Below are 24,577 nucleotides of genomic sequence, written 5' to 3'. Positions count from 1 at the left end.
TACCATAACTTAAAGAAAATAAAGACACTATAAAGACACTAAGAATGAATAATAATAATAATTTTGACATATATTGATTAAATTGATACTTAGACCACTTTTAATGCCGGATTCATTGTCGAAAATTTTGAAGATGGAGACCTGCACTTCCTTTCGATTTCTTTTCAAATCCAATGGAAGTTGCCTCCAACATATTGGAAATCGTATCACCTGTTCTCTAGTGAATATGAAATTTCTGCTCCTAAAGTCATTGATAAGTAAGTCTGAGGCAAATTTGGATATTTAAATATTATATATAATTTTGTCTTAAAATTCATCCGGATCCATCTGTTAGTGATTTTAGGGACAGAAATTTCCTGCTAACAGGGAGACAGAAAATTCAGTTTCCACATATTGTATCAGATTAAAATATAATATTTAGTAGTATTAGAAAATATTAAAAAATATTCTATACCCATCTAACTATTTTATTACATGCTTTGCAAAAATGTAAATAAAAAAAATGCAAAAATGAAATTTATTTTATAACATTCTTTGCAAAAATCATTCTCGATATTACTTTTGAGAAGAAGTAGAGAAAACTAAAACAGAAAAATACTGAAGAAAAAATAAGCAGTACTTTACCGAGAATGATTTGACTTGTTTAGAATATTTTTATTTCGAACTTTTTTGTTATCCGCGTTGCATCGCATCACGAACGAACTAGAAATCATAAAATTAAGTGTTTGAACAAAAAAGAAGTATCCACTGTGATACCGGATTAGCGTAGAATACTTTCTAAACCAACAAAAAAAAAATACGTAGAATACTTCTGGTTAAGTTAAAACTTAAAACCAATGTTGTAAATAACGTTATGCAGTTGTCGGACGGACAGAGTACTGTCAAGCGATTAATTAGAATTAATCTGGAACAATCGGCCATAATTGAAAATAATCGGTCGATTAGTTAAAAAAACTCACAATAGTTTGATCACCGCCAACGACTAATCGGCCGATTAATCAGCTTAAACGGCCAGTTTTTACAACCCTGGTAATAACTACTTCATAGTCTATTTAAAATATAGGGTCCATTTTGAAATTTGTACCGAAATAAAACAGATGACTCATATCTCATTCTACACGGTCTGGGTACTACATTGTATCTAGAGGTGCACAAAAAAAATTCATGATTCATAACTCGTTTGGAATCAATTTGGATTCAGTTTGCCAACAATTCGAGTTGAAACTGACTTGAGTAAAAAATGATTCGAGTTCATTGATTTAGTTGTTTCACAAGTTGAATCCAAGTTACTTCCAACTCAGAGTGGAATTAACTCGGTTGATTCATTGACTTAGTAAATAATGTAATGTTTTGTTAGAATTTGTACTATTTAGTAATTTAGTAAACTTTTTAAATTATGTATTATTTATTTTGTTATAATTTTATTTGATATTTTTTAATTTTATAAACTATATACAATTTACGAATCACAAGTCGACTTGAGTTGAATTGAGTTGGAAGTTCACGAGTTGCATTCAAGTTGTTCTCAACTCAGACTCAACTCATCTCATAAGCAGTCCTAGTTGGATCAGAATTCCCCCAAATAGCCTCACGGGTAGGCCGATTTTTTTATTTATATCCAAAAATTAAATCAAATTACAAAAAATAACCGAAGTATCGTTGAATTACGATTTCTACCCAATCCGGTTATCCAATAACCAGATTTGGGATAAATGTCCGGTTATCCAACAACCGAACTCAAGAAATATAACCGGTTATTGGATAACTGGAAATTTTTATTTTTTATTTTTTGAAAACCAGAAATTTCGAATTTTTTTATTTTTTATATTAAAATATTAGAAATGTTGATTATATTTCTTTAAAAATAGATGAAATACAATATAATTTGATTTATTAGAAAGACTGCAACAAATAACCCGGATTAATATTTTTCGCGGCTGTAAGAAAAATTAATATATTTCTTTATGTGCTATTGGAAAAAAATAAAAATGCTTAGATTCTGAGTTATTGATTCCGGTTCAAAAGTCACTTCTAGGTAATCTAGAAAATATTGTGATCCATCTAATAAATTTAATTAATAAAAAGTTGTTTCTATTTTGATAATTCTTTTTGAAAAATAATTATTAAATAAATTAAAGTTTTTATTTTTTTCAAAAATAGAAACAACTTTTTATTAATTAAATTTACTAGATGGATCACAATATTTTCTAGATTACCTAGAAGTGACTTTTGAACCGGAATCAATAACTCAGAATCTAAGCATTTTTATTTTTTTTCCAATAGCACATAAAGAAATATATTAATTTTTCTTACAGCCGCGAAAATTCCGGCCTGAAAAATATTAATCCGGGTTATTTGTTGCAGTCTTTCTAATAAATCAAATTATATTGTATTTCATCTATTTTTAAAAAAATATAATCAACATTTCTAATATTTTAATATAAAAAATAAAAAAATTCGAAATTTCTGGTTTTCAAAAAAAAAAAAAAAAAAAAAAAACTTACTTTCCGGTTAGTGATTAACCGGGTTTTCTTTTAAAAAAAAAAAAAAAAAAAAAACATAACTTTCCGGTTATCCAATAACCGGTTATATTTCTTGAGTTCGGTTGTTGGATAACCGGACATTTATCCCAAATCCGGTTATTGGATAACCGGATTGGGTAGAAATCGAAATTCAACGATACTTCGGTTATTTTTTGTAATTTGATTTAATTTTTGGATATAAATAAAAAAATCGGCGGGTAGGCTATCCTAATTTTTTCATTTTTCTTTTTAAAGAATCTAGCCAAGAGTGTTTTGAGCTTGTCTGTTTTTAGTGAACAAGTTTATCTAGTGCTGTGCTGCGTAGTTCACCTGACTAAGATATATATTCTCCTACAAAAGAATTTAAGTTTGAGAGGTCTACGAGCTTTAATAAAAAAAAAAAAAGTTGTCTATTCTAGATGGAGCCGAATATTTCTTTCCAGTTAAACTCATTTTTTTCTCGGTCAATAACCTGCTTGTTTTTCATTTTTCTGCACAACCCATGTCTTAGGTTTTGTTTCTTTTTTTGTCGAAAGCTGAAATTTGTACTCTTTCCATTAACTTTTTTTTTTTTTTTTTGGCTGAATTTATGAATCCGCATCTGATATTATTACAATTTTTAAGTTTGCATTCATTAAAATGTGAAAAAATTCTTTGTATGTAAACATGTAAAATAACAAGAAAATTTCTTTCTACCTATATGGTAGCGATTTTTATAATGTGCGAGAGATATAGCTACTCACTTGTGTGACCGTTATGTTATTAATTATGATTTGTCTTTATTTATACATGAATTATTGGATGATGCTATGTCGATATGTATATTACGTGCTATGAATTCATATATTATTAAAATTCAAACAATCAATTTAAATTATTATATAATCTTTATATTAGAAAAACTACTTAGACATAATAATGTGCAGAATTTTTAGATTAGATAATTTTCTACATATCTACGAAATAGTAAAAATATTCTAAAAAAAATATAAAATTTGATTTCAAAACATATTATCATGTGAAAGTCATATTTATCGGTTCGATTTGAAAATGAAAATATATATAGATCATTAGATCTACATATTACAGTACAGATGGTTCTCTAATATATTATCATAGCCTCATTTAAAGTGAGAAAGATAACACAGCGGAGCCGGTTCTATTACGGAACGACACGGTACATATAATTGTTCTGTGTCGTGATTCGCGTGTCTCATGCCGTTATCATTCGTGTGTCATAATCATTTTTTTGATAATTTATCACGACACAGCACGTCACGCGAAAGATTCAATCACAGCACGACATAACACATGGTTATGCAAGTCACGTGTAATTAGGACCGTTAGGTCTTGATCAAATGGTAGATCTTGAATAAACTAACTTAAATTATGAAAAAAATAATTAAACGTGAGAAATGTAACTAGTTATGTTTGAACACGGTATGCAAGTCACGACGTGACTCGTGTGCCGTGATTATTCACATACTGTGACCACCCCTCGATATTTTAGTCAACACACATCACGGCATGTGTAACTGTTCACTTGATCACGGAATAACATACACGGCACAAAATCAAAATCAAAGCATATTAATCACGTCACGACATGACAATACATTACATGGCACGTTTTTCACACTCTAGCCTCACCCTTGATTCTTGAATCATATCAGTCCTGTTCAGGAATCTGAATTAGAGTAACGATCCGAAGTCCGAACACAAAAATAACAGATCCGAGGGTGGAAGGGGGCAGAGAGAAAATACCTTTGTACCCTTGTCGGCTCTTGACCTTCAGTTCCCTTCCTTTCATCTCTCTCTTGCATCACTGCTCCCAGCGGCGCAAGCCCTCCTCTCTCAAGTCTCACCACTTCACCCCCGCATGGCCGCATCCTCTCCTAACCTTCTCCTACCTTCCATTAAACTTTGAAAGAGAGAGAGACAGAGAGCTTGCCAGAACTCTTGCCCAGCTTTCTCTCCTCCTTTTCCCTTTTCTCCTTTTTGTCTTCTCTAAAACCTCTGCCTTCCGTTCCTTCCCACCTTTTGTTCTCCGCGTACAACAGGTCTATTTTCCCTCAACACCTCTGTTTCTCTTCGTCCCTTTCGAGCCACCTCCCTTTTCTCTATTGTTTCTGTACAAAAGCTCGGTGTAATCTGGGTTTCTGGCCTTTCTTACAAAGGCACACGAAAAGTTCATGGAGGGTTTCCTGCTGAACTTAAACCCTTTCCGATTTAAGCACCCAAAACCCTGAAATAATCAAATATCTCAACTACTGTGACCGTATAACTTTTATTTCCGGCAAAAATGGTGGAGAACCCCCCAGATTTCGTTAAATGGAGGGAGGAGTTTGTCTCTCAGGAGAGAGGCAATAGAATAGTTCATTTCTTTCTAGAAGATACCAATGGGGAATCTCACCTAGCAGTGATTGGTACAGAGAGGAGCCTCCGCCACATGCTCTATGTTGCTTCAGAGGACTTTTGCATGTCTCGTTTTGGGTTTTCCGACAAGTCCGCAGCCTCGGCGCTTAAATGGAGGTCGAGGCGAGAAGCTGTGGATTGGCTTTCTTCTCTTATCCCCACGAAAAGCTTGCCGAAAAGTAATTTCTTGTAATTTGGTCAATGTTAAAACATTTTTGCTTATGAAATTAAAATAGAGCTCCATGGTTTTAAAATTGAAATATTGGTAGGAAACCAAGTTCAGTGAGGCGCACCTTCCGGAGTATTCTAAACAGCGTAAGCTGGTATGCTTCCGGAGTACCAGTTTCTTACAGTTGGTCCAAATATTCTTGTAGTCTTGACTTGTTAAGTGCACTCCTAAAGGAAAAGACAGGAAACATAGGCATTGTGTTGGCTAATTCGAGTCATATTTCCAAAATTAGGATTTGAGGAATTATCATAACTATACATAGTTTTCACCCTAATCCAGGCATTTATAAGTTATATTTTCGGAAAAATATTTACTCAGCTTGAGGCTACAGAGTTGCTTAAATATACAAAGATAGTTTCTTTATAGAAGCTATTTAAATAGCGCGGGAAGTAATTGGAGGGTTAAAACGGTAAATAGGGTACTCATTAAATCCGCAATTTAATATTATTTACATTTTTATTTCAGGGACTGAGGTGAAGGGTTTTATTGAAGGCCAAAATGGCCAACCAAGCAAATTAAGGGTAAATAACTCCGACAAATTCTTCTTTTGTTCGATTGCTTGAATGTTTAAGAGATTAATTATGCTAGATTGAGGCCTGCAATTTGGCAATATTTATTGTTCCTTTTGCATCTATCCCTATTCTAAAATACATAGAAAAGTTTTGGCTGGATAAAATTATCAGCACTCATATATTTATTCTCACCACTAAGCAATTGTAAATTTTATAGAAAATTACTTTAAAGGTTTCATCTTTTTTATTTCTTAATAGGATAAAGATGGAGGGTCTGACATAGTATGGTCTGGCGCATTTTGGATATGCGGGAAGCAACTATATCACTATCAAGCATTCTGTCGAAACGGCTCAACTATATCAGTAAGCATTTTCCTTGACAATAAAATCACGCATTTGATTAAATGGCATTCAATCTACTACATAATTCCACTGTACATGCATGCCCAATACGTGTCATGAACATTGTCACTGTATCTAGTCTTTATTTTTGTGGGATAAACTACACTTATCCTCATCCCCCACTCGCAGCCCCTCACCTTCTGCCACACAAAGAGTAAAAGGTAAGAAGCAAAACAACTGAAAATACTTCTCTTTTGGGTTGGAAAGATTTTGAGGATGGCAGCATGGCTAGAACTCGTCCTTGGCCGTTGGAGGTAATTTGTTAAATATAAGGAAGACAAAAAAGGGAAAGAGCTTAAATTTTTTTTGAGGATTTGCTAGCCTAGGTTTTGCAAAAAGTTGGAATTTTTCCATGAAAATATTGGTAAATTAAATCCAACCTTTAATTTCCAAATTTAAACAATTTTATTATTAAAATGTTGTTGCTTTATATTATGTTCTTTGTTCCTTTTCCTTTAATTTATCACCAAATTAATCTCCCATGTTGCCTGCAGGCCCATTCTTTTGCGCTGATCATGTCAGAAGAAGAAACTCGCTATCTTGCCTATTTGGAAGACATGTACGAGGACAAAAAGGGGCAAAAGAAGGTTAAAGTTCGTTGGTTCCACCAGAACCGAGAATTTGCATGCCCCATTCCTCCTCCGGCCCCACATCCTAGTGAGGTCTTCATCACCCCTTACTCTCAGGTAATTTATTTTCTTGATCTTTTGTTGTTGAACTGAAATATAGGCAAGATTGACTGAGCTTACAGATAGGGGTGTTCATCGGGTCCGGTTTAATCGGTTTTAAACCGAACCGAGAGAGTTCGGTTTAAATGGTTCGTTTTTTTTTGGTTAAATGGATTGGTTTGGTTCATTTTTTAAAACCGGTTTAATAGTTTGGTTCGGTTTAGAAATTTAAAAACCGGTTAGACTGAACCGATTGAAATTTTTGAACTCGTCCCCCGTCCGAGCCAAACATTAAAAAAGAAATCAATAATTACGACGTAATGTATATTGCTTGGTTCGGTTTAAAAACCGGTTAGACTGAACCAAACAAATTTTTTAAATCCATCTTAAAAAAAATTAAAAATCAACACAAAAATGTTTATTTTTATGATTAATCTTCTTATTTCGGTTCAACCGAACAAACTGAAATTTAGCTCGGTTTGTTCGGTTTGATTTTAATTCGGTTAATAAGTATATTTCGGTCGGTTCGGTTGTATTTTTGAAATCCGAATAAAAGTTTGGTTTGTCTATTTTATTTCGGTTTTAACCGAACCAAACTGAACCGATGAACACCCCTATTTACAGCCAGTATATAGATCTTGTAAAATGAAAAAAAAATAACAGGTTAATGTAACTTAGCGGCATAGTAATCCTAACTTTTGAGTTGGGCCTAGTTTCAGTTAACAACAACCAGGCTGAGCTTAAAAAAAGTTGTGAAATAAGCTTATTCTGGGCCTGACTCACTTGTTGTGCATTACTGCACCAAGCTGGATCCTTAAATTATGTATTTTGATAAATTACTTTCTTATTTCATCACTTCGCTACTTTCCCTTTTCTTGAAATCACGTTCAGTTGTTGCTCGTGCTACTACCTTTCTACTTTTAGACTCTGTTAGTTGTGTTTATTCGATCAAAGGTAGGCTGGAGAAAGGAACGCATCAACTTCATATCAATTTTCTGTTGATTTCATAGATTGCATGTAGTGTAGAGAGGAAAATAATTTCTCCCTATAAAACCCTAAATTCTTTCACCTCTCAGAAGTTGGTGCATAGAGGAGAAAATAGAAAGATATTAGTAGTTTATGTGAGTTGGCCTTCCTCTTGGTCAGTTGTAATTTTACTTCTTTTCCGTAGTGAACTTTTTGTTTGTTAATCTTGTATCAACCTTGATTCACCGATTGCTACTTGTTTTTCTTTATTTTCTCTCTTTATGTATAGCTTTAGTTTTGGTTGTTATGCTCTCTCACATCCTTTTCTTTTGATTTTCAGTTTTGGCTTCATTTTTGTTTAATTGAAATGATAATATTTTAGGAAAAATGCTAGCGCATGTTCCTTCAGTACCAAGAGATTCACACTGGTAGCAGGCTTACCTGGATAGCTGGAAATAATTTGACTAAAAAAATATTATTCTTGACTGAACAGGTGATAAGTGTCGAGTGTGTGGATGATGTGGCAACAGTTCTGACACCAGAGGACTACCAGAGGTGTTTAAATTCTCCCCATCCCTACCCATCCTCTCTCTCTGGCATTCGCCTTTGCTTTCGTCAGTACAGCAAGAACAAATTTAAGTACTTTGATCTCCGCACCCTGCGTGGCTACTACAACCAGCCGGCTCTCCTCCGTCTTAACTCCATGTCAGTAACTGAGCCTGGGCCTGGGCCCCGCAATCTCCACCGCAGGCAGACTGTGCCAGGATGTGGTGATGGCAGTGGCAGTGGGAGCGGGACTGGGGACAATAAGGCAGGCCATAGGAAGGTGAGGTCGGGTTTGAGCGGAGACAAGGCAGGGCCCAGGAATCAGATTAAACCGCCTTATACTGAGGGTCAAAAGATTGAGGTGCTTTGTCAGGACAGTGGGATTAGGGGGTGCTGGTTTAGGTGCACTGTGCTGGAGTTGTGTCATAAGCAGATTAAGGTTCAGTATGATGATGTGACAAGCCCTGATGATGGCGAGCAACTCGAGGTATGCGTTCAGAGTGCGTGTAGACGTGTAGTTTTGTGGGGGATGGGGGTAATGCACTGGTAAGTTGGTACCATGTAAAATAACCATATGTTTGCCAGCAATTAGGCATTTCAGTGTTTTATCTCAGGATATTGTGTGGGCTGTGTTTAGCACTGGTTGTACTAACCATTTTTTCCTGAGTTTGGCTCTTGTTGTCATTTCACTCGATTGCATCTACTCATTGACAAGGAATTTGAGCCTTAAAAAAATGAAAGAAAATATATAAAAAAGGAAGGAAAAATGGAAAAGGTTTTTAGTAGTATACTGCTCAGCAGCATACCAGTCGGAGCCATAACGTGCAAAATTCTGATTCTGAACCAACAGCTAGCAAGTACTTCTGAGGTTAATCTGGTATTTATTAGTTTTTTTTTAATTACCTTTTGGTGTGTTCAAGGAGTGGGTAATGGCATACCGATTTGCGGACTCAGACAAGTTGGGCATGCGGAGCCAGGGACGCCTGACGATCCGACCATCTCCTCCATTTGTAGATTCAGTTGAGGGTGTAACTTTAGTTACCGGGAGTGCTATTGATGTGTGGCGCAATGATGCTTGGTGGGAAGGCGTTGTGGTGAGCCCTGGAAAAGCTGATGAAGACAGACTCAATGTGTATCACCCTGGTAATGAAATTCAGTCCAGGACTTGTTTATTGTTGATATATGTACTGTGACTGCACCATTAGAGTTGGATAACCTGCTGGTACTTTTACTGTACAATCCATTGCTATCCATGGTTTCATTTTTTTGTTTATTTTTTCGAGTTATATTTTTGTTCATTCCTTTGTGCCTTGTGTAATAACTGTAAATACTAGGGTTGGCAATCATGGGTCTGACCTGTTTTGACTAGACCTGATTGATTAGTGGGTCATGTTCCGATCCCATCTTCTCGGAACCGTTAAGGGCTGGGTCCAGGTTAGAGATCATGACTTGACAGCCAACTTCTGATTCTCTTAATTCGTTTTAGGATTAAATATGGATTTTGAGTTGTATGTGCTGGGTCATAATATTAACAGAAAGCAGAGGTGTGGAGGCTAGGATTTAAACTTGAGAACCTGCACCTTCGCTGAACAACTTAGCCCCGAACCACCTTTGTTAAAAAAAAGGCTGGGATCCCTTGACAACAGGTCCAACCCATATAAAGAAAATTAATGAAACAGTGATGATCTGATCTGAACCCAGCCCCGGCCCAGCCTGACTTAAACAATTGTCTCTCCCTGGTGAATCACCAATACCTTAGGAATTTGGTGGTTTACTGTTGTTTGTCAACAATTAGTGTGATCTATTTATAGGTCAAAATTCTGGAAGGTATGTTTCACTAGGTAGTCAGTGCTCCGCTGGTGGTGATTTTCATAATTTTTTTTTCAGCTACTTTGTTTTGTGTGTAGCTGGAACTAATTCAATTGGTGGGGTAAGCTACTAGTAGACTTGTGCTGACAATTTTTTGTTTCTGTCGCAGCCGAAAACATATTTTCAGTGTGCCAGAGAAAAGATGCTAGGGTTTCGCGAGATTGGATCCATAATCAATGGGTTAACATTGATCCCAAGCCTGAAGTCTTAGCCCAAATCCCTCCAAACCCTAAAGCTGTGGGTTCGACTAAGCGAGCTGAGTCAGGCAGCTCAGCCATGTCTGGTGAGGTGAAGGATGGTAATGACAGGCAAATGGGGCCTGGAATTTGTGAGCCACAATTGGTTATGACAGGGTGTCAGATACAAACCAATGAAAAGAAACGGTCTCGGGATGAAGTGATGCTTGACTGATGATTGGAATTAGGGTTTGAGAATGTACATAGGTGGGGGGGGGGGGGGGGGGGGGGCATATACCGGGTTCAGTGCTGACAGAAAGTGGTATTAATATAATTGTGGTATAAACTATAGGATTATTTTCAAAGTTTTAGCCTAGTCAGTGTGATGTAGTCTGCTTGGAGTTGCTTAATCTTATAGTACCTAGTGTGTTAAAAGTGTGTAGCTAATGTTGGGAGATTTGTTAACTAAGTTATTTCGGATTAGTTTAGTTGCTGTCGCTTTTAATTAAGTTTTATATGTTTTCTTGGAAACTTTCAGAATTGCCTCTTTTTCAGGTCACAATACGGGTTTTTTGTGCTACTGGTTGTGATTTATTATAATAGGTATTACCATTGGGTTAACTTTTTTTATTCAGTAGCATGAAAATTACGAAAGCTTAAATCAGAACCCCAAATAGGTTTATGATCTTCAAGCCTTTTTTTGTTTCCTTAATAAAGTGCATTTGCGTGGTATTTGGTTTTCGTTCCTACTGGTACTGGCTGCTGAAACTTTTTGTTCCTATCTGACAAGCACAATTTATCCCAATACAATTTTATTTTATTGTTGTTCTCTGCCCTTTTTGTTAAGCGTCTAGTGTCTACTTGATAATTTTACTTTATTTGTCTAAACTTTGCTTCGTAGGGATTTCAACATGCAACCTATACTATAGAAATTACCCAAATAAAGCACCAGCTTCTCTTGTATTTGTCAAGACTGAAATGTCCTTTAACAGTTTCCTCTTTTATGTTAATTATCTAGTAGAATCCACAATTTGTTTGGCCATTGGCTTGTATCTTTACTGGTACCGGTTGAAAAGTATGGTTCAACCAATCTACCATCAACCACCAATCTATCGCTCTCTTTATATATCTTTTCCTTGTATTGGAAAAATCCAATTCACTCAAAACTTGTACATTTTTTGTCGTTCATTTAATTCGACTTACATTCCTCTCCATCATTTGCAACCACAAATGAGTTTGAATCCTATTTGCACACCTATGCAGTGCGTATGCGCTTCTTACATAGTGTAGCCATGAGTGCCATTTTTAATTAGGTCCCTTTCTTTTTCCCAAATTAGGCACACTTTTGCTCAAAGTCAATGATATGGCATTTACTTCCTAGTTCTAGTTCTTACTTATCATTGCTGCTTTTACAAAACAGGTATCTCATATCTCTAGCAATGTATTATTAGATATACAGGCTTTTACTTTTTTTTTATTTTTTTTTTCCTTCCTTCACAGGGCTTTGAAGACTGCACAAATATTTTTTTAGACCGCAAGTGCAAGTATTAATTATTCACGAGTATAGTTCCTTTATTATATTTTGGATACTTGTACTTTTGTTATTAAAAACATGTCATACATATGGACCGTCCGATCAGCTTGTACTAATTAACACCACCGGACATGAGTTCACCTCCTCCAGTGGTCAGAATTTGTATCCTCTGCGTTAACTCAAAAATGAATCTTTTGAGTTAATACATATGGACCGTCCGATCAGCTTTAAGATGCATGCAGATTAGATCCACACTAATATTAAAGATCCCCTATATTATAGGCAGGGGTCAGATGGACTCCGTTTACAATCAGGGGGCCGATATGCATTAACTCAAAAGATGCTCTTTTGAGTTAATGCAGATGATGCAGACTCCAGTGGTCTACTAGAGATGTTATGTTGATGCAACTGGAGATTTAATTTGAAAATATAATATTGCAGCTAATAATGTACATTTTTTTTTTCCAATAGACAATCTGCATTCAATCTTCTGTGTTCTTTCTTTCTTACTTTTTTTTTTTCTTCTTCTTCTTATGAGTTAAGCATTTTGCATAGTAAAAATTTATCAACCTTCATTGGTTTGTTGGTTGAATGACTTATTCTTAAATTGATGATACAGAAATATCATACAAGTAAATCAAAATATTTATATATAATAAAAAATATAGTTACATCAAGATATGAATCAATTTAATGGAGTTAGGTGCTATGCCACAAGTTGCGTGGTTTATTTACAAGGAGAATAACTACAATCTGAGCCATTGATTTCCATCAATGTAATTCCGACCAAGGAAAGGTCTTGCCTCTTGGTAAGATAGTGATCTTGCCCAATTTGCTCTGTTCCTCAAATTGGCACCTGCTCCGTGACATTTGTACTCGCCAAAGTAAGCAGTTCTGTCGCAAAAAAAAATGGACATGTAAATTTCTTCAGTTTAATGGGTTCAAAATATGAATCCATTCATGACAAATCAATCAACACACCTACAAAATTTGTTTGTTATTTGAGAGTGTCCATTGGTTATACACCACAGGTTTGGGTGATGTTACAAAGGTTTCAAACTGGTTTATTGTCTTGTATGTAACTTAATGGCACTCAATATATTTCTCTTTTATCAAACTTGGCAGTAATCAAAACATAGAGACATTGCCGAACTCAAGTATTGATCTATGCATTTTACTTATATATTGATCTGTAAAAATAAGTGCTGTTATTGGGGAAAGAAAGAATGTAACGTATAAATACACATACCTTCTTCTAGAAGAATCGCCCCAGTCGCTCCATCTATCGGGTAAAACAATCCCATCGATCCTACAAAAGGCATAGACGACTCTAGCATACCTTCCCCATGCTCGACCCAAATAAAGCATACCTGACCCAGTAAGCCGGCAGTGTAAGAAAGAGAACCCCGAGTCTTCTGCAGGAGAGTTTCTCTGTGATGCTGCCACTGCACCATAACTCTTTGCCACCGCATGCAACGTACACCCCTACATCAATTTCAGATGCCAGAATTTATATACTCTTGTTTTCACAGCTGATATTGGTCCAGTAATGATAGGTACGTACCCGTAAGTACCATTACAAGTACCAGACATGGCAGATAAGTATCAGCATATAAACATTCTTTAAGATACTTTGTATCCCTTTATCAGCGGGAATTAACCTTAAACATACAGCAACGATTTTTATATGGTATTGGTATCCCTGCAACAATTCTGCGACTATATAGCTAATAGTACAAGTGTAAACAAAAACCGAATAAATCATGCATCATTTGAGAAAAGGTATTACTGCACAAAACCAATACATTTTATGTTTTGTACCTGATAGAGAGACCTAGCATTCCCAAAGATGAAATCAATGGAGCCTTGGATAAAACAGCGGTGGAAATAGTGCCTCCCTTGTTGATCGAATAGTGTGTCTTGCGTACCCAAAATTTTGCACATGGACAGCATGGCCTTGTCTCCTGACAGCCTCAGAGCCACCGCTTGCTCCCCCACAGCTCCAGGCATCGCAGCTGGTGCAGAGTTCTAAACCAGAATGGAGTTAATTATGTTAATTTTACAATAGAAAAATTAAGTGCCTCTTATATGAGTGTTGAGAATTTTATGTTATTTGTTAATTTGAGTTAATTCCTCTACAGCCCCTAGAAGTATGACCATTTGTAGTCAAGGATGCTAATATTCGGTTTCCAGCTAATCATTTACAACTTGTTTTTTTGACAAGAAAAAAATTCTGCAATAATAATTTTTTTTAAAAGGTTTGCTGTCATGCCCTTTGGAAGCAACAATTTTGTAAATATACTCCTGAGGGTCAAATTGCAAATTTAATTCATTAAACAAAGTAAAGCTGCACTTGTTAACATGAAAACTTTGCCGTATTTAGTGTTATATTGTCCTTGAAAATAACTGTTCAGAGAAAAAAACATTTATATTTTCTCAATTTAGAAACTTATTATTTTGGAAAGCATAGTCATATGGAAGAATAAAACAATACCTCAAACGTAATTTCTTTAGCGCCGAAATAATCTGCCTCTACTGCAAAAGAGGCAGAGTAAAATGTGCCAACGGTGTGCCCAGCCGAGTCGCGATCAGAAGCTTTCGAGTGCCATGTGATTTTAGTCTCTCCTTTTCCAGTTCCGATCAAGGAGATGTAAGGCTTTGTTACCGGTATGGTCACCTTTTCTCTGTAAATAAAAATAATAAGACATTATAGAAAAAGGTTCTAATAAGTAATAACAGAACATGTTAATTCTGTCAAATTATAGTATGGTTTCATGCGCATAGAAAGTGCATCTTTTCCAAAAAACAAAATAAAAAAATAGTTTGGTAAGAAAAGTTACGAGTGACATACAATCAAACAAAAAAAAGATGATAATGATTATATATCTCCATTAATTTACTGAATTGGAGAGGATCATCTATAAGTTGCCCCATTATTGATTAAGTAGAACAACCATGGCTAGAACTCAACTAGATAACCTGGTTTCATCAAAAGTTCCATCAAGAAAACAAAGAAAGGACAGGTAGTATATTTTAAAAAAATGTTTCAAGAACTTGCCTATAAATTCCTGGGTAAATTAAGATCTTGACCCGTTCCGAATTCCCGTTTGGCACCATATTTATTGCGCCTTGCACCGTTCTTGAGTCACCATGGCCATCTTTTGACACAACTATTATACGACCCCCAGCCTGGTCTTTAGAAACTCCTATAGGCGAGTACTTCTCTATACTTAGGTCTTCCCAGGTGATGAAGTTAGTGTACCGGTTTCCAAGTGATAAACCGGTACGCATGGTCAGGGCAAAGACAGAGAGAAGCATGAGTAGAGTTGGAAGAACTGATTCCATGGGTATTGTGATGGTATGTACTATGGAATGTTACACTATGAGAGAGAGAGAGAGAGAGAGAGCGTGGGGAGTTAGAAAAACAGAGAATGCGAGACGTTGGAGGAGTGGCGGAGTGGGGCGGTATTTATTGTGAGGAGCGTGGGCTTTAGTTGTTTCGGTTAGGATTTTTACAGATATCCCCTTTCAGAATTTTGATATTTGTAAAGGGTTTTGTTTGAAGAAAATTTGGAGTCATATTTTTGGAAATAAATCTGTTGTTATTTCCAAGGAAATAACAAAACCTGTTATTCCGATTCCAACCATTCGTCTTTGCTAGATTCGTGTATAAAAAACTTGCTTTTTTTAGATTTGCGCATGAAAAAGTTTGAACGGATAAGATCGGATAATAATTTCCTGTTATTTCTAAGGAATAGCAACATATTTATTTTCCGTATTTTTGAGTGAAACCTAACCATTAGAAAGTAGTGATTTTATGTCTATCTAAAAAATAAAAATAATAAAAATATCTAAAATGTAAAATTTAATATGTAAATATATTTTCATATGAAAACTGTGTTTAAAGATTCATTGACTGTTTAAACTTTAAAAATAAAAATATGGATCTATAACACGAGTTGATTCATAATATACATATTACCATAGTCAACCCTATAATTTATATAAAATAAGATAGGGGCTTGACCCTTTCTAATATTAAAAATATATATATATTACGTACTATTAGAGTTGTTTAGGCTTATATAATATTTTGAAAATTATACAATATAATGTCAAGGGCGCGTCTGCATTGAAATTTTTCACAAGGTATAATTGAAAATTTGAAACTAAGTAGGGGTATGTACGTAAGATTTCAATTAATCATATAATATTACATTGTGTACCGAATCTGAAGGGGTGGACCGGTTGCGGAAGTTACAGAGACAAGTTAAAAGGAGTAGGAGAAATGGAGAATGTTGGCAGTTATAATTTTTTTTCTTCTAAAGTTTAAGGTTAAAATATAGTAAAAAGATTGTCACGTCTAATGCACCTAGCTAATTAAAATCAAAATGCTTTTAGAAATCTAATGGAAAAGAGGTAAGATGGTTGTTAGTGTGTAGTTAGGGAAAAAACGGTTGAATCTATCTAATTACCTTTTTATACTCGGAGCCATACACCAAAAGAAAAACAAATTAAATGATTTCCATTATCTCATTTGTTAATTTGAAATTAAGAGTCATAATTGGGGATTGACAATTAGACGCCACTTTAATTGCACTAATTTTAACTTTAATTGCATTATATAAACTGAATTTTAAAATAACAAAGTGAAAAAGAAAGGATTTAAGGAGTCAATGGTTCCTTAATAATATATTTTTTGAGGAATCTTGGCAGTTGCTGCCAGTTTGATTTATTAACAAAAAAAATATTCCTTAATAATATATTCAAGTGAAAATTTGCATGGCTTTAATGCAAAATTTTCAGAGTAGAGTATAATTGTGTATATATATTTTTAAAACACAAGCATATTTTTAGTATTTTTTTTTTAAATGACAAAAGTTGTATATGCATGACAAAGATTATTAATTTCCAATATGACGAAATATTTTGTCAGAAATATGTTATCAAAATTTGGGGTTCAATTTTAAAATAAAATCTAGGCTTATTATTTTTTTTTGTCAAATACCATATTATTGATTGGCCAACCATAGTTGAATATATATGAACTCAAAACTAGAAATTTTTTTTTTTTTTAATTTGGACATGAGTTGATTGTTTTCTCCTTTAGGATTGAAGTATAAATTGGGTATTTGGATGCCTCTTGTTGTATATCTATGTTTGACCTACCCACTCAATCTCTCTCTCTCTCTCTCTACTCTGTTGACTCCATCTTTAACACTTTCAACTCAAAATAAAATAGAAACCATAAAAATGTTCTTTCTTCTACTATTAAACTACTGCCAATCTTAGTTGAAAATAAAGTTTCTTTTGACCTTTAGTTAGTGGAGTACTACCCTACTGTACAAATCCTATTAAGACCAAATAACTAGCTAATTGGGATTATCATTTAATAATTTGGGATAATTAATTAGCTAATTGTAACTTCTTTTAATTGCAGTATTCCTTTACTACAATTAGCTAGTTACAATTAACTAGTTATTGACAAAAAAAATTGAAATTAAATCCATCAAAAAGGGATTTAACTAGTTACAATTAGCTAGTCAAATCAACATATTGCAGCAAATTTATTTTGAATAACTGTAAAAATGAAGTTAAATCCATCTAAATTAAAAAAAAATTATAAATATATTTTTATCATTTAAATGAATTGTATATCAAATTATTTTAAAGTCATTCAAACAAAAAAAAAAGGAAGACAAATGTGAAACCATTAAAACAAGTAATTTTTTTATTTTCAGATTGCATCATATTAGATGTAAAGATATATATCTATAATTTCAAACATTTAATTTTGATAAGCGTTGTGGTAATCGTTACGGTTGCAAAATAATTTATTACTACAGATTCGATGTCAACTCGTTCTTTTGACATTATTGGCTACTGGAACCACTCCATGACATGAGTCCTAGGTTGACAAAAAAAGTAAAAAACAATTAAGAAAATGTTTTGTAAACGGTTCCTTCTCATCTCCATTAGCTGCAAATACAGGAGATATATGTAGCACATTAAAGAAAATTTGGACACTGTTGTATAAATTTAGTCTCATTTTTTTTTTTTCCTTTTTACAACGCTTCTCCAAACCCAATATATTTAAATCAGACATATTTAGCACATTCGAGAATTTTTTTTCTAAGTCCAAATAATTATGGAAAATGAGAGATACAAGCTCCTCCAGTGAGGGACGGATCTACGGTCAATGATTTTTAATTTTTTAATTAGAGTAGAACTAGGGTGTTCTTAAGTTCACCAAATTCCTTGATGAACTCAAGTTTAAAATCTATCGAATCAGCTTTAAATGACAAATCCAAATCGTTGAAACCTACCTATCTTACGAGTGATGTGTTTACATTTGAAAATTTTAAACAATTGAATTAATTTAGTATAAAGTCAAACAGTCAAAATTACAAGATTAATAAATTAATTTTAATGCATTCATTAAAATTTAATTGAGTTTTTTTTTAAGTTCTATATAGTTTTAAGTCCTTATAAAATGTTAAATGTGTGCTTGTAGTTTAATAATTATAATTTGCTTTGTGCTTAGTGCTTACAGATACTTGGGGTTCAAATTCTAGATATCACACATTATGCATTTTACACTTTAGTCCTCCAATCTAAATTTTCTAGTTCAGTCCCAACCTCTAGTTAGCTATAAGCATTATGGCACTAAGCAAAACTCCAAATTTTACACTTTTAGTTATCATGCATTCGGTTTCTGATGTTTAAAAATTCACCTTTGTATTAGCTTTGGAGCAATTATTTTGCTTCAATTAGTAAAAAAAGCTTAGGAGAACTTTAACAGCTCAATGTGATTTATTAGGAATAACAATTAAAACCAGCTTAGAGTTCACAAGTCACCACGTTTAATATGTGTTTATCAAATGGAAAGAAAACCAAACTAAGAACGAGTCAAAATCGGTTATAACACAGTATTCACCAATATAGAGCACTATTATAGTTTAGTACTTGTGTTTAAACGCAACTTTGTATTGTTTGCAACCAAGTTTAATTAAGCAGGTTCTGTTAGGCAGAAAAGCATTTTGTGTTGGTACTGTACTGTGATTTTTCACCTAATCCTTTAGCAATTTGATAACTATTTGCATCAGCTGATTTGCATGTTTGATTTGGGTTTCATCGAAACTCAAAACGACCATCAATGACCATCGTAACTAGCTTGTCGGGTTATGTCGTCTTGCGCGCATATTAGTAATTATAAAAATCTACTTATATATGTTAACAGTATTAATTTTGGAAGAAAAAAAAAGTATACAACTTGGTGGGGTTGCATCAGGTCAGATATGGGAATGATTCGGACTAGAAGATCAGAAATGATCAGTTAGGTCGAGCGTCGGGTTAGGAACATGAATCAAATAACTGAAAGGTTTTAAAGTAATAACAGATTCTGGTAAAATTAGAAAGGTAAAGATTAGGTTGGTGCCTGACCAACTTTGATTTCTAGCCTAACTACTGCTTTCAATTTCAACTTGGCAGCAAAATGCTATATGTAGGCCTTACTTTAGTTTCATGTTATATATATCATATATGGACTATGGTAGAATTACACCACCATCAGCAGGAACAGAGTCAGAATCAGGTGGGAACAGAGGTGAGCAATACAGTTTTTGTAAAAAATACTCCTATATTATTATTTTTTTCTGAAAAAAACTTGTAAAAGTATGTTTAAAATTTAGAATAATTATAAAAAAGTCTCATACTCTGAATTTTTGCTCATCCTATATGAAGTTTTCTGACTCTGCCCCAAATCATCAGCATGATAACAACAATATGTATGTATTTTATTTCCTTTCACTTTTCAAACGGAACTGGTTAACTTTCTGAATTAAAGACCAAAAATCATGGAAAAAAGGCAACATTAAAAAAAAAAAACAGATGTCTGTAAAACAAAAAAAATAATTGCACAACAAAGTGTTCTAAAAGTCATCAACTAATTATACAGATGTTTATAATCAGTTCACACATATACAAAAGAAGCTACCCAAATTAAACAACCTTATTTGAACCTCTTTTGCAGAGAAAGGACAACTATTTGAAAGGTTTTTCATTTGGCATTCTAAAAGGTTCTGAAGCAGATACCTACAAAACTTAAATTACTATGTAGTTAATTCAAATAGTTCCGATTCGATCAAAAGGTCAAAAGGATTAACTGGCCTTATTTCTATTGCTTTATATTGAGTTTAGAGAGAGAGGAAGAGGAAGTCAAGAGAGAGAGAGAGAGAGAGAGTGAATTGTGTATTATTTGTTTATGTTTGACGATATGATAAAATGATTATTTATAGACTAATCAATCTTTATAGAAGATGTGTATAAAATCCAAATAGCCACTAGTCTGACAATCCTAAATATCCCTATAAATCATCACCTAATTACTATCCTATACAATACCATTACTAATCATCTCCTACAATTGTACATACAAATATCTCTAACAGCTTTCTCTCCTGCCATTTCTTCTACAAATCAATATACACATATGTAAAATAAATAAATACACCCATAATAAATTCTTATCCAAAATCCTTACTATTAGATTAGAACGAATAATGAATAGGTTGATTGACCCTAGTCAAGCTGCATTCATTAAAAATAAGTATATTTTAGATAACGTGATACTTAATTAGCCAAGAAATTTTACACTCTTGTCATAGTCTTAAACAACTAGGAGTAATACTTAATCGAAATATTAGATAGTGGGAACTTTGGGGATAGATGGATACAATGGATCACTCAATGGTTATATAGTTCACAATCTTGTCTGACTATTAATGGGAAAATGACTTAATACTTTTATTGTAAACGAGGGGTTAGGCAAGGTGACCCATTGTCCCCTTTTCTATACACTTAGCTACAGATACACTTAGCTACAGATACACTTAAAGGTTTAGGACCAAATTGTGTAGATAATCAAGCAATTACTAATTGTCACTATGTAGATGACACAATTAACTTTTTAGAGGCACGTGAAGTGAATGTGGAAGCTACATAGTGAGCTATGTTAGCTTTTGAGTCTATATCTGAGATTAGAATTAATTATGACAAAACTGAATTGTATTCCTTACATGCAGAGAACTCATTACCACTCCAACAACTCTTTAGATGTCAACAAGGGGAATTCCCTATTAAATACTTAGGACTGCCTTTACATTATAAGAAATTACAAGTAGCTGATTGGGATTTCTTAGTAGCTAAAGTAGAAAGTAAGTTACAACACTGGAAAGGAAATTTGCTCTCAATAGAAGGCATATTAACCTTACTTAATTCTGTCCTTACGGCTGTTCCTTTATATGCATTGTCATTCTATAAGATTCCTCTTACAGTTATTAAACAAATAGACAAGATTAGAAGGAGATTCTTGTAGCAAGGGAATTCTAGAAAGAAGAAGTACATCCTCGTAGACTGGTATACTTCCAACTTAGCTAAGCAATTTGGTGGGTTAGGAATTTTAAACTTAAAACAAATGAACATCTCTCTTTTACTCAAATGGTGGTGGAAACTCAAAAATCCTAACTATCAAGGGACTTAGAAAACTTTAATTTTACACAAATATGTTACACATCACCCTCCTCTCAAATTTGATTTCTGGAATGCATTGATGAAAATTAACTATATCGGAGAATTAGGGGTCTCATATACACCAGGGGTCAATTCACTAATTCAATTCTGGATTGATCAATGGCACCGAAATTGCTCATTGGCTATTCGATACTACACTTTATTCACACAATGTACTAACCCCAACATCCTTTTAGCGGATGTATTCAACTCTCAGGGACAAGCTGTCAAGTTTAGAATTGCACTAGTAGGGGTAGATTTTCGGGAATGGACTGAATTGCTGCACCTTATCAGCTCCACATCGTTCACGCTATCGCATGATAAAAATGAGTGGAAATGGGAAGCTTCAAGGCGTTTTTTGACTCATTCAATTTATAGAATCCTCAACTTTGGTGAGGTACAACCCAAGGACTCAATGCTCTGGTGGAACTTACCAATACCCCCAAAAATCAGAATTTTTATGTGGCTGGTTTCTCGCAATACAATCTTGACAAAAGACAACCTTGCTATTAAAGGCTAGGTTGGGGATCCCAAATGCCAATTATGTTTAGAAAATGAGTCCATTGACCATCTGTTTATCCATTGTACACTAGCTCAGTAGGTCTGGTTTTGGTTAGAAAAAAGTCAACTAGTGATGCAATCATGGACAACTTGAGACAGTATTCTACACTTTGCCTTTTCTCTTTCTGCTACTGACAGGATAGGATTATGTATTGTACTTAGTGCTGTTAGTTGGAGCTTATGGAAATATCGCAATGAAGTTTGTTTTACTGCATGTGATTTTAAAACTACTAGAACTTTAATCCTCCTAATTAAATCTTTGTGTTTTTATTGGACAGGGACTATGACTAAGAAAATTAAAGATGCTGTTGGTGCATGGCTTCCTGTGATTGAAGACGCAATTCCACTCAACCAATACATGCCAACTGAGCTCGTACCATTTCAAGCAGCTGTAGCTGCTCCAACTCACACTGGAGCCGCCTCTGAGCCTCACTGATGAAGATGAAGTCGTTCCAACAATTTTGCCGAATAGTTTTAGTTAATCTTAGCCCGCTACTGTGTGGTTTAGTATTAGCGAACTTAAATTTCTTTTGGTATCTTGCTAATAGTAAACTGTGGTTGATGTATGCTCTTCTTATGAGCTTTTTGTTTGTACTGCTTTGAAAACTCTAGACTACTGGATACAAATATCTGGACTTGTGTATTTAACAAATTTCAGTAATGAAATGAGCCTTTTTGCCTTTTTAAAAAAAAAAACACCCATAATAAATTATAGTATTTGTTTCAGAAATGAAAAAGAGAGCTCCATAGGACAGTATTCCTCCATAATCACTAATTTCACTTGGAGCCGCCCAATAGTCAATTCTTTTTCTTTTTACGCAGTTTCTGACAAGTATCTCAGTCTCAGCATCATCCCACTGTATCCAACGAATTCAAACCACAGTGGAGAAACTCAACCAGAGTTCTTTAATAAATCACACATTTTAGTGTGCTTGTGGATTACTAGTCCTCTTCCAATTTTCATATATACTGGCAAGTAACACTTTTTTTGGGTGTATGCCTCAGTACTTGCAGCTATTACTAAGCTGTACGTTGAGACACAAAAGTTGATTAGGTGCAAAATGGAAAGGCTAATTATGCTTTTTTTTGGCAAACAAATCCTTCCAATCATTCTAGCCTAGCTTCTCAATATCAGATGCAAACATAAAAAATTACGGCATGCAACTTCAAAAAGAAGAATTTTGAGTGTTCATATGCATGTATTAGGAATATTCAATGTTATTTTTCAAAATAGAGAAAAATAGTTGGGCGATTATTTGTAAACGAAATTAGATGCTACATGTTAAGTATCTAATTACTTACAAATACAGCAAATATTCTGGTATTATCGGCAAAAAAATCAATTAAAAAGAAACGTGCATGCAGTCTCTGAGATTGCTAATGACAGGTCCGTTTGTTAAACTCTCAATTTGAGATCACAACTGATTTCTAAATTTATGAAATTTCTGTGATTTAAAAGAGAATTTGCGAATAAAAAATGAATAGAAAATAGGAGGAATAAAGAACAGAAAGTTGTCTTTTTATTCATCAGTCAATACTTTTTTACATTCTACTTCACCCCTATGTACAGGCAAACCCCTTTCACTGAACTACAACTCAATTTCTAGGAAAATCAAGATATTGTCATTAAAATGAAAATCAACAGTAAAAAAAAAAAACTTTAGCCATGTGATAACAGGTTAGTCTTAAACAATCTAGTCTACTCCGAATTCATAGAACCAAAGGTTCGATATGGAAAGCTTTGGGAAACCAAATGTTATTACATACATTAATCGGAAATTTACCAAATACAGCACCAATTAGTAATAGTAGATGACTTTAATTAAAGAACCCAAATAGGTAGTAACAGCCTGGGTTGGAGGTATATTAATGTGAAGACATGAAATTATAAAATGTTATGTTAGGAGGTAGATAAATCAATTCCCATCAAGACAATAATATGAATTTAGAGAACTCCAAAAGTAAATAGAACGACCAAGTGATTATTGACCAAAAGCCCTTAGACTTTGTTATCTTGATCACAAAACTCTTTTTATATTTTCATTTAGTTTAATTCTTGTTTCAAACCAACAACATCGGGTATTGAACTCAAATTTAGTTAATTTGCAACAACTCCCCCCCCCCCCCCCCCCCCCCCATTTTTACTTATTTGCAATTTATTTAGTTTTAATTTAGTTTAAGTAGAAATTACAATTGCCTTAGTGTTTGGATCGATACTTTCTTACTACAAAGATAGATTGTGCGCTTGCAATTCAACTTTTTTTTTCGTATTTAGATTTATAAATTTAAAGCAAAAGTGTACGAATTGAATCAAAAACAATTACACCTAAAATACACAACAGGTTAGAACTCTGCTCCAGTGGCAATGCCGGGAGCAGAAGGGGAGCAAGCAGTGGCACTGAGGCTGTCCGGAGACAAAGCTATGCTGTACTGGAGCAAAATTTTGGGAACTCAAGATACCCTCTTCGATAACAAGGGAGGCACTATTTCTTCCGCTGTTTTATCCAGGGCTCAATTGATTTTATGCAATGCTAAGTCTCTCTATCAGGTACTGCTTCGTTCTATGACATTTTTTTCTGATATGATGTACTATTTGTAGCTTTTCTT

At 34.1% G+C, this 24,577-nt stretch overlaps 2 protein-coding genes across 2 annotated transcripts; one reads left to right on the top strand and one right to left on the bottom strand.

Moving 5' to 3' along the window:
• The first annotated feature begins 4,267 nt into the window (after positions 1–4,267).
• Positions 4,268–10,867, top strand: LOC144551096 (Agenet and bromo-adjacent homology (BAH) domain-containing protein). The gene is made up of 7 exons (XM_078298907.1): positions 4,268–5,116; positions 5,632–5,687; positions 5,937–6,041; positions 6,575–6,766; positions 8,208–8,747; positions 9,181–9,403; positions 10,239–10,867. Exons 1-7 carry the CDS (start codon positions 4,825–4,827, stop codon positions 10,538–10,540), a joined length of 1,710 nt encoding a protein of 569 aa, XP_078155033.1. The 5' UTR covers positions 4,268–4,824; the 3' UTR covers positions 10,541–10,867.
• A 1,574-nt stretch (positions 10,868–12,441) lies between these two features.
• Positions 12,442–15,263, bottom strand: LOC144551991 (pectinesterase QRT1-like). The gene is made up of 5 exons (XM_078300103.1): positions 14,898–15,263; positions 14,334–14,523; positions 13,661–13,867; positions 13,089–13,324; positions 12,442–12,733 (listed from the first exon to the last, which is right to left on the bottom strand). The coding sequence occupies exons 1-5, from the start codon at positions 15,182–15,184 to the stop codon at positions 12,586–12,588; spliced, it is 1,068 nt and encodes a 355-aa protein (XP_078156229.1). The 5' UTR covers positions 15,185–15,263; the 3' UTR covers positions 12,442–12,585.
• Between the last annotated feature and the right edge of the window lie 9,314 nt (positions 15,264–24,577).

The sequence above is a fragment of the Carex rostrata genome, chromosome 3 (genome assembly GCF_964058835.1).
Source record: "Carex rostrata chromosome 3, lpCarRost1.2, whole genome shotgun sequence".
In the NCBI taxonomy this organism is placed as follows: Eukaryota; Viridiplantae; Streptophyta; class Magnoliopsida; order Poales; family Cyperaceae; genus Carex; species Carex rostrata.
Note: the sequence above shows the minus strand (reverse complement) of the source record. Positions and strands in the feature narration are given on the sequence as shown.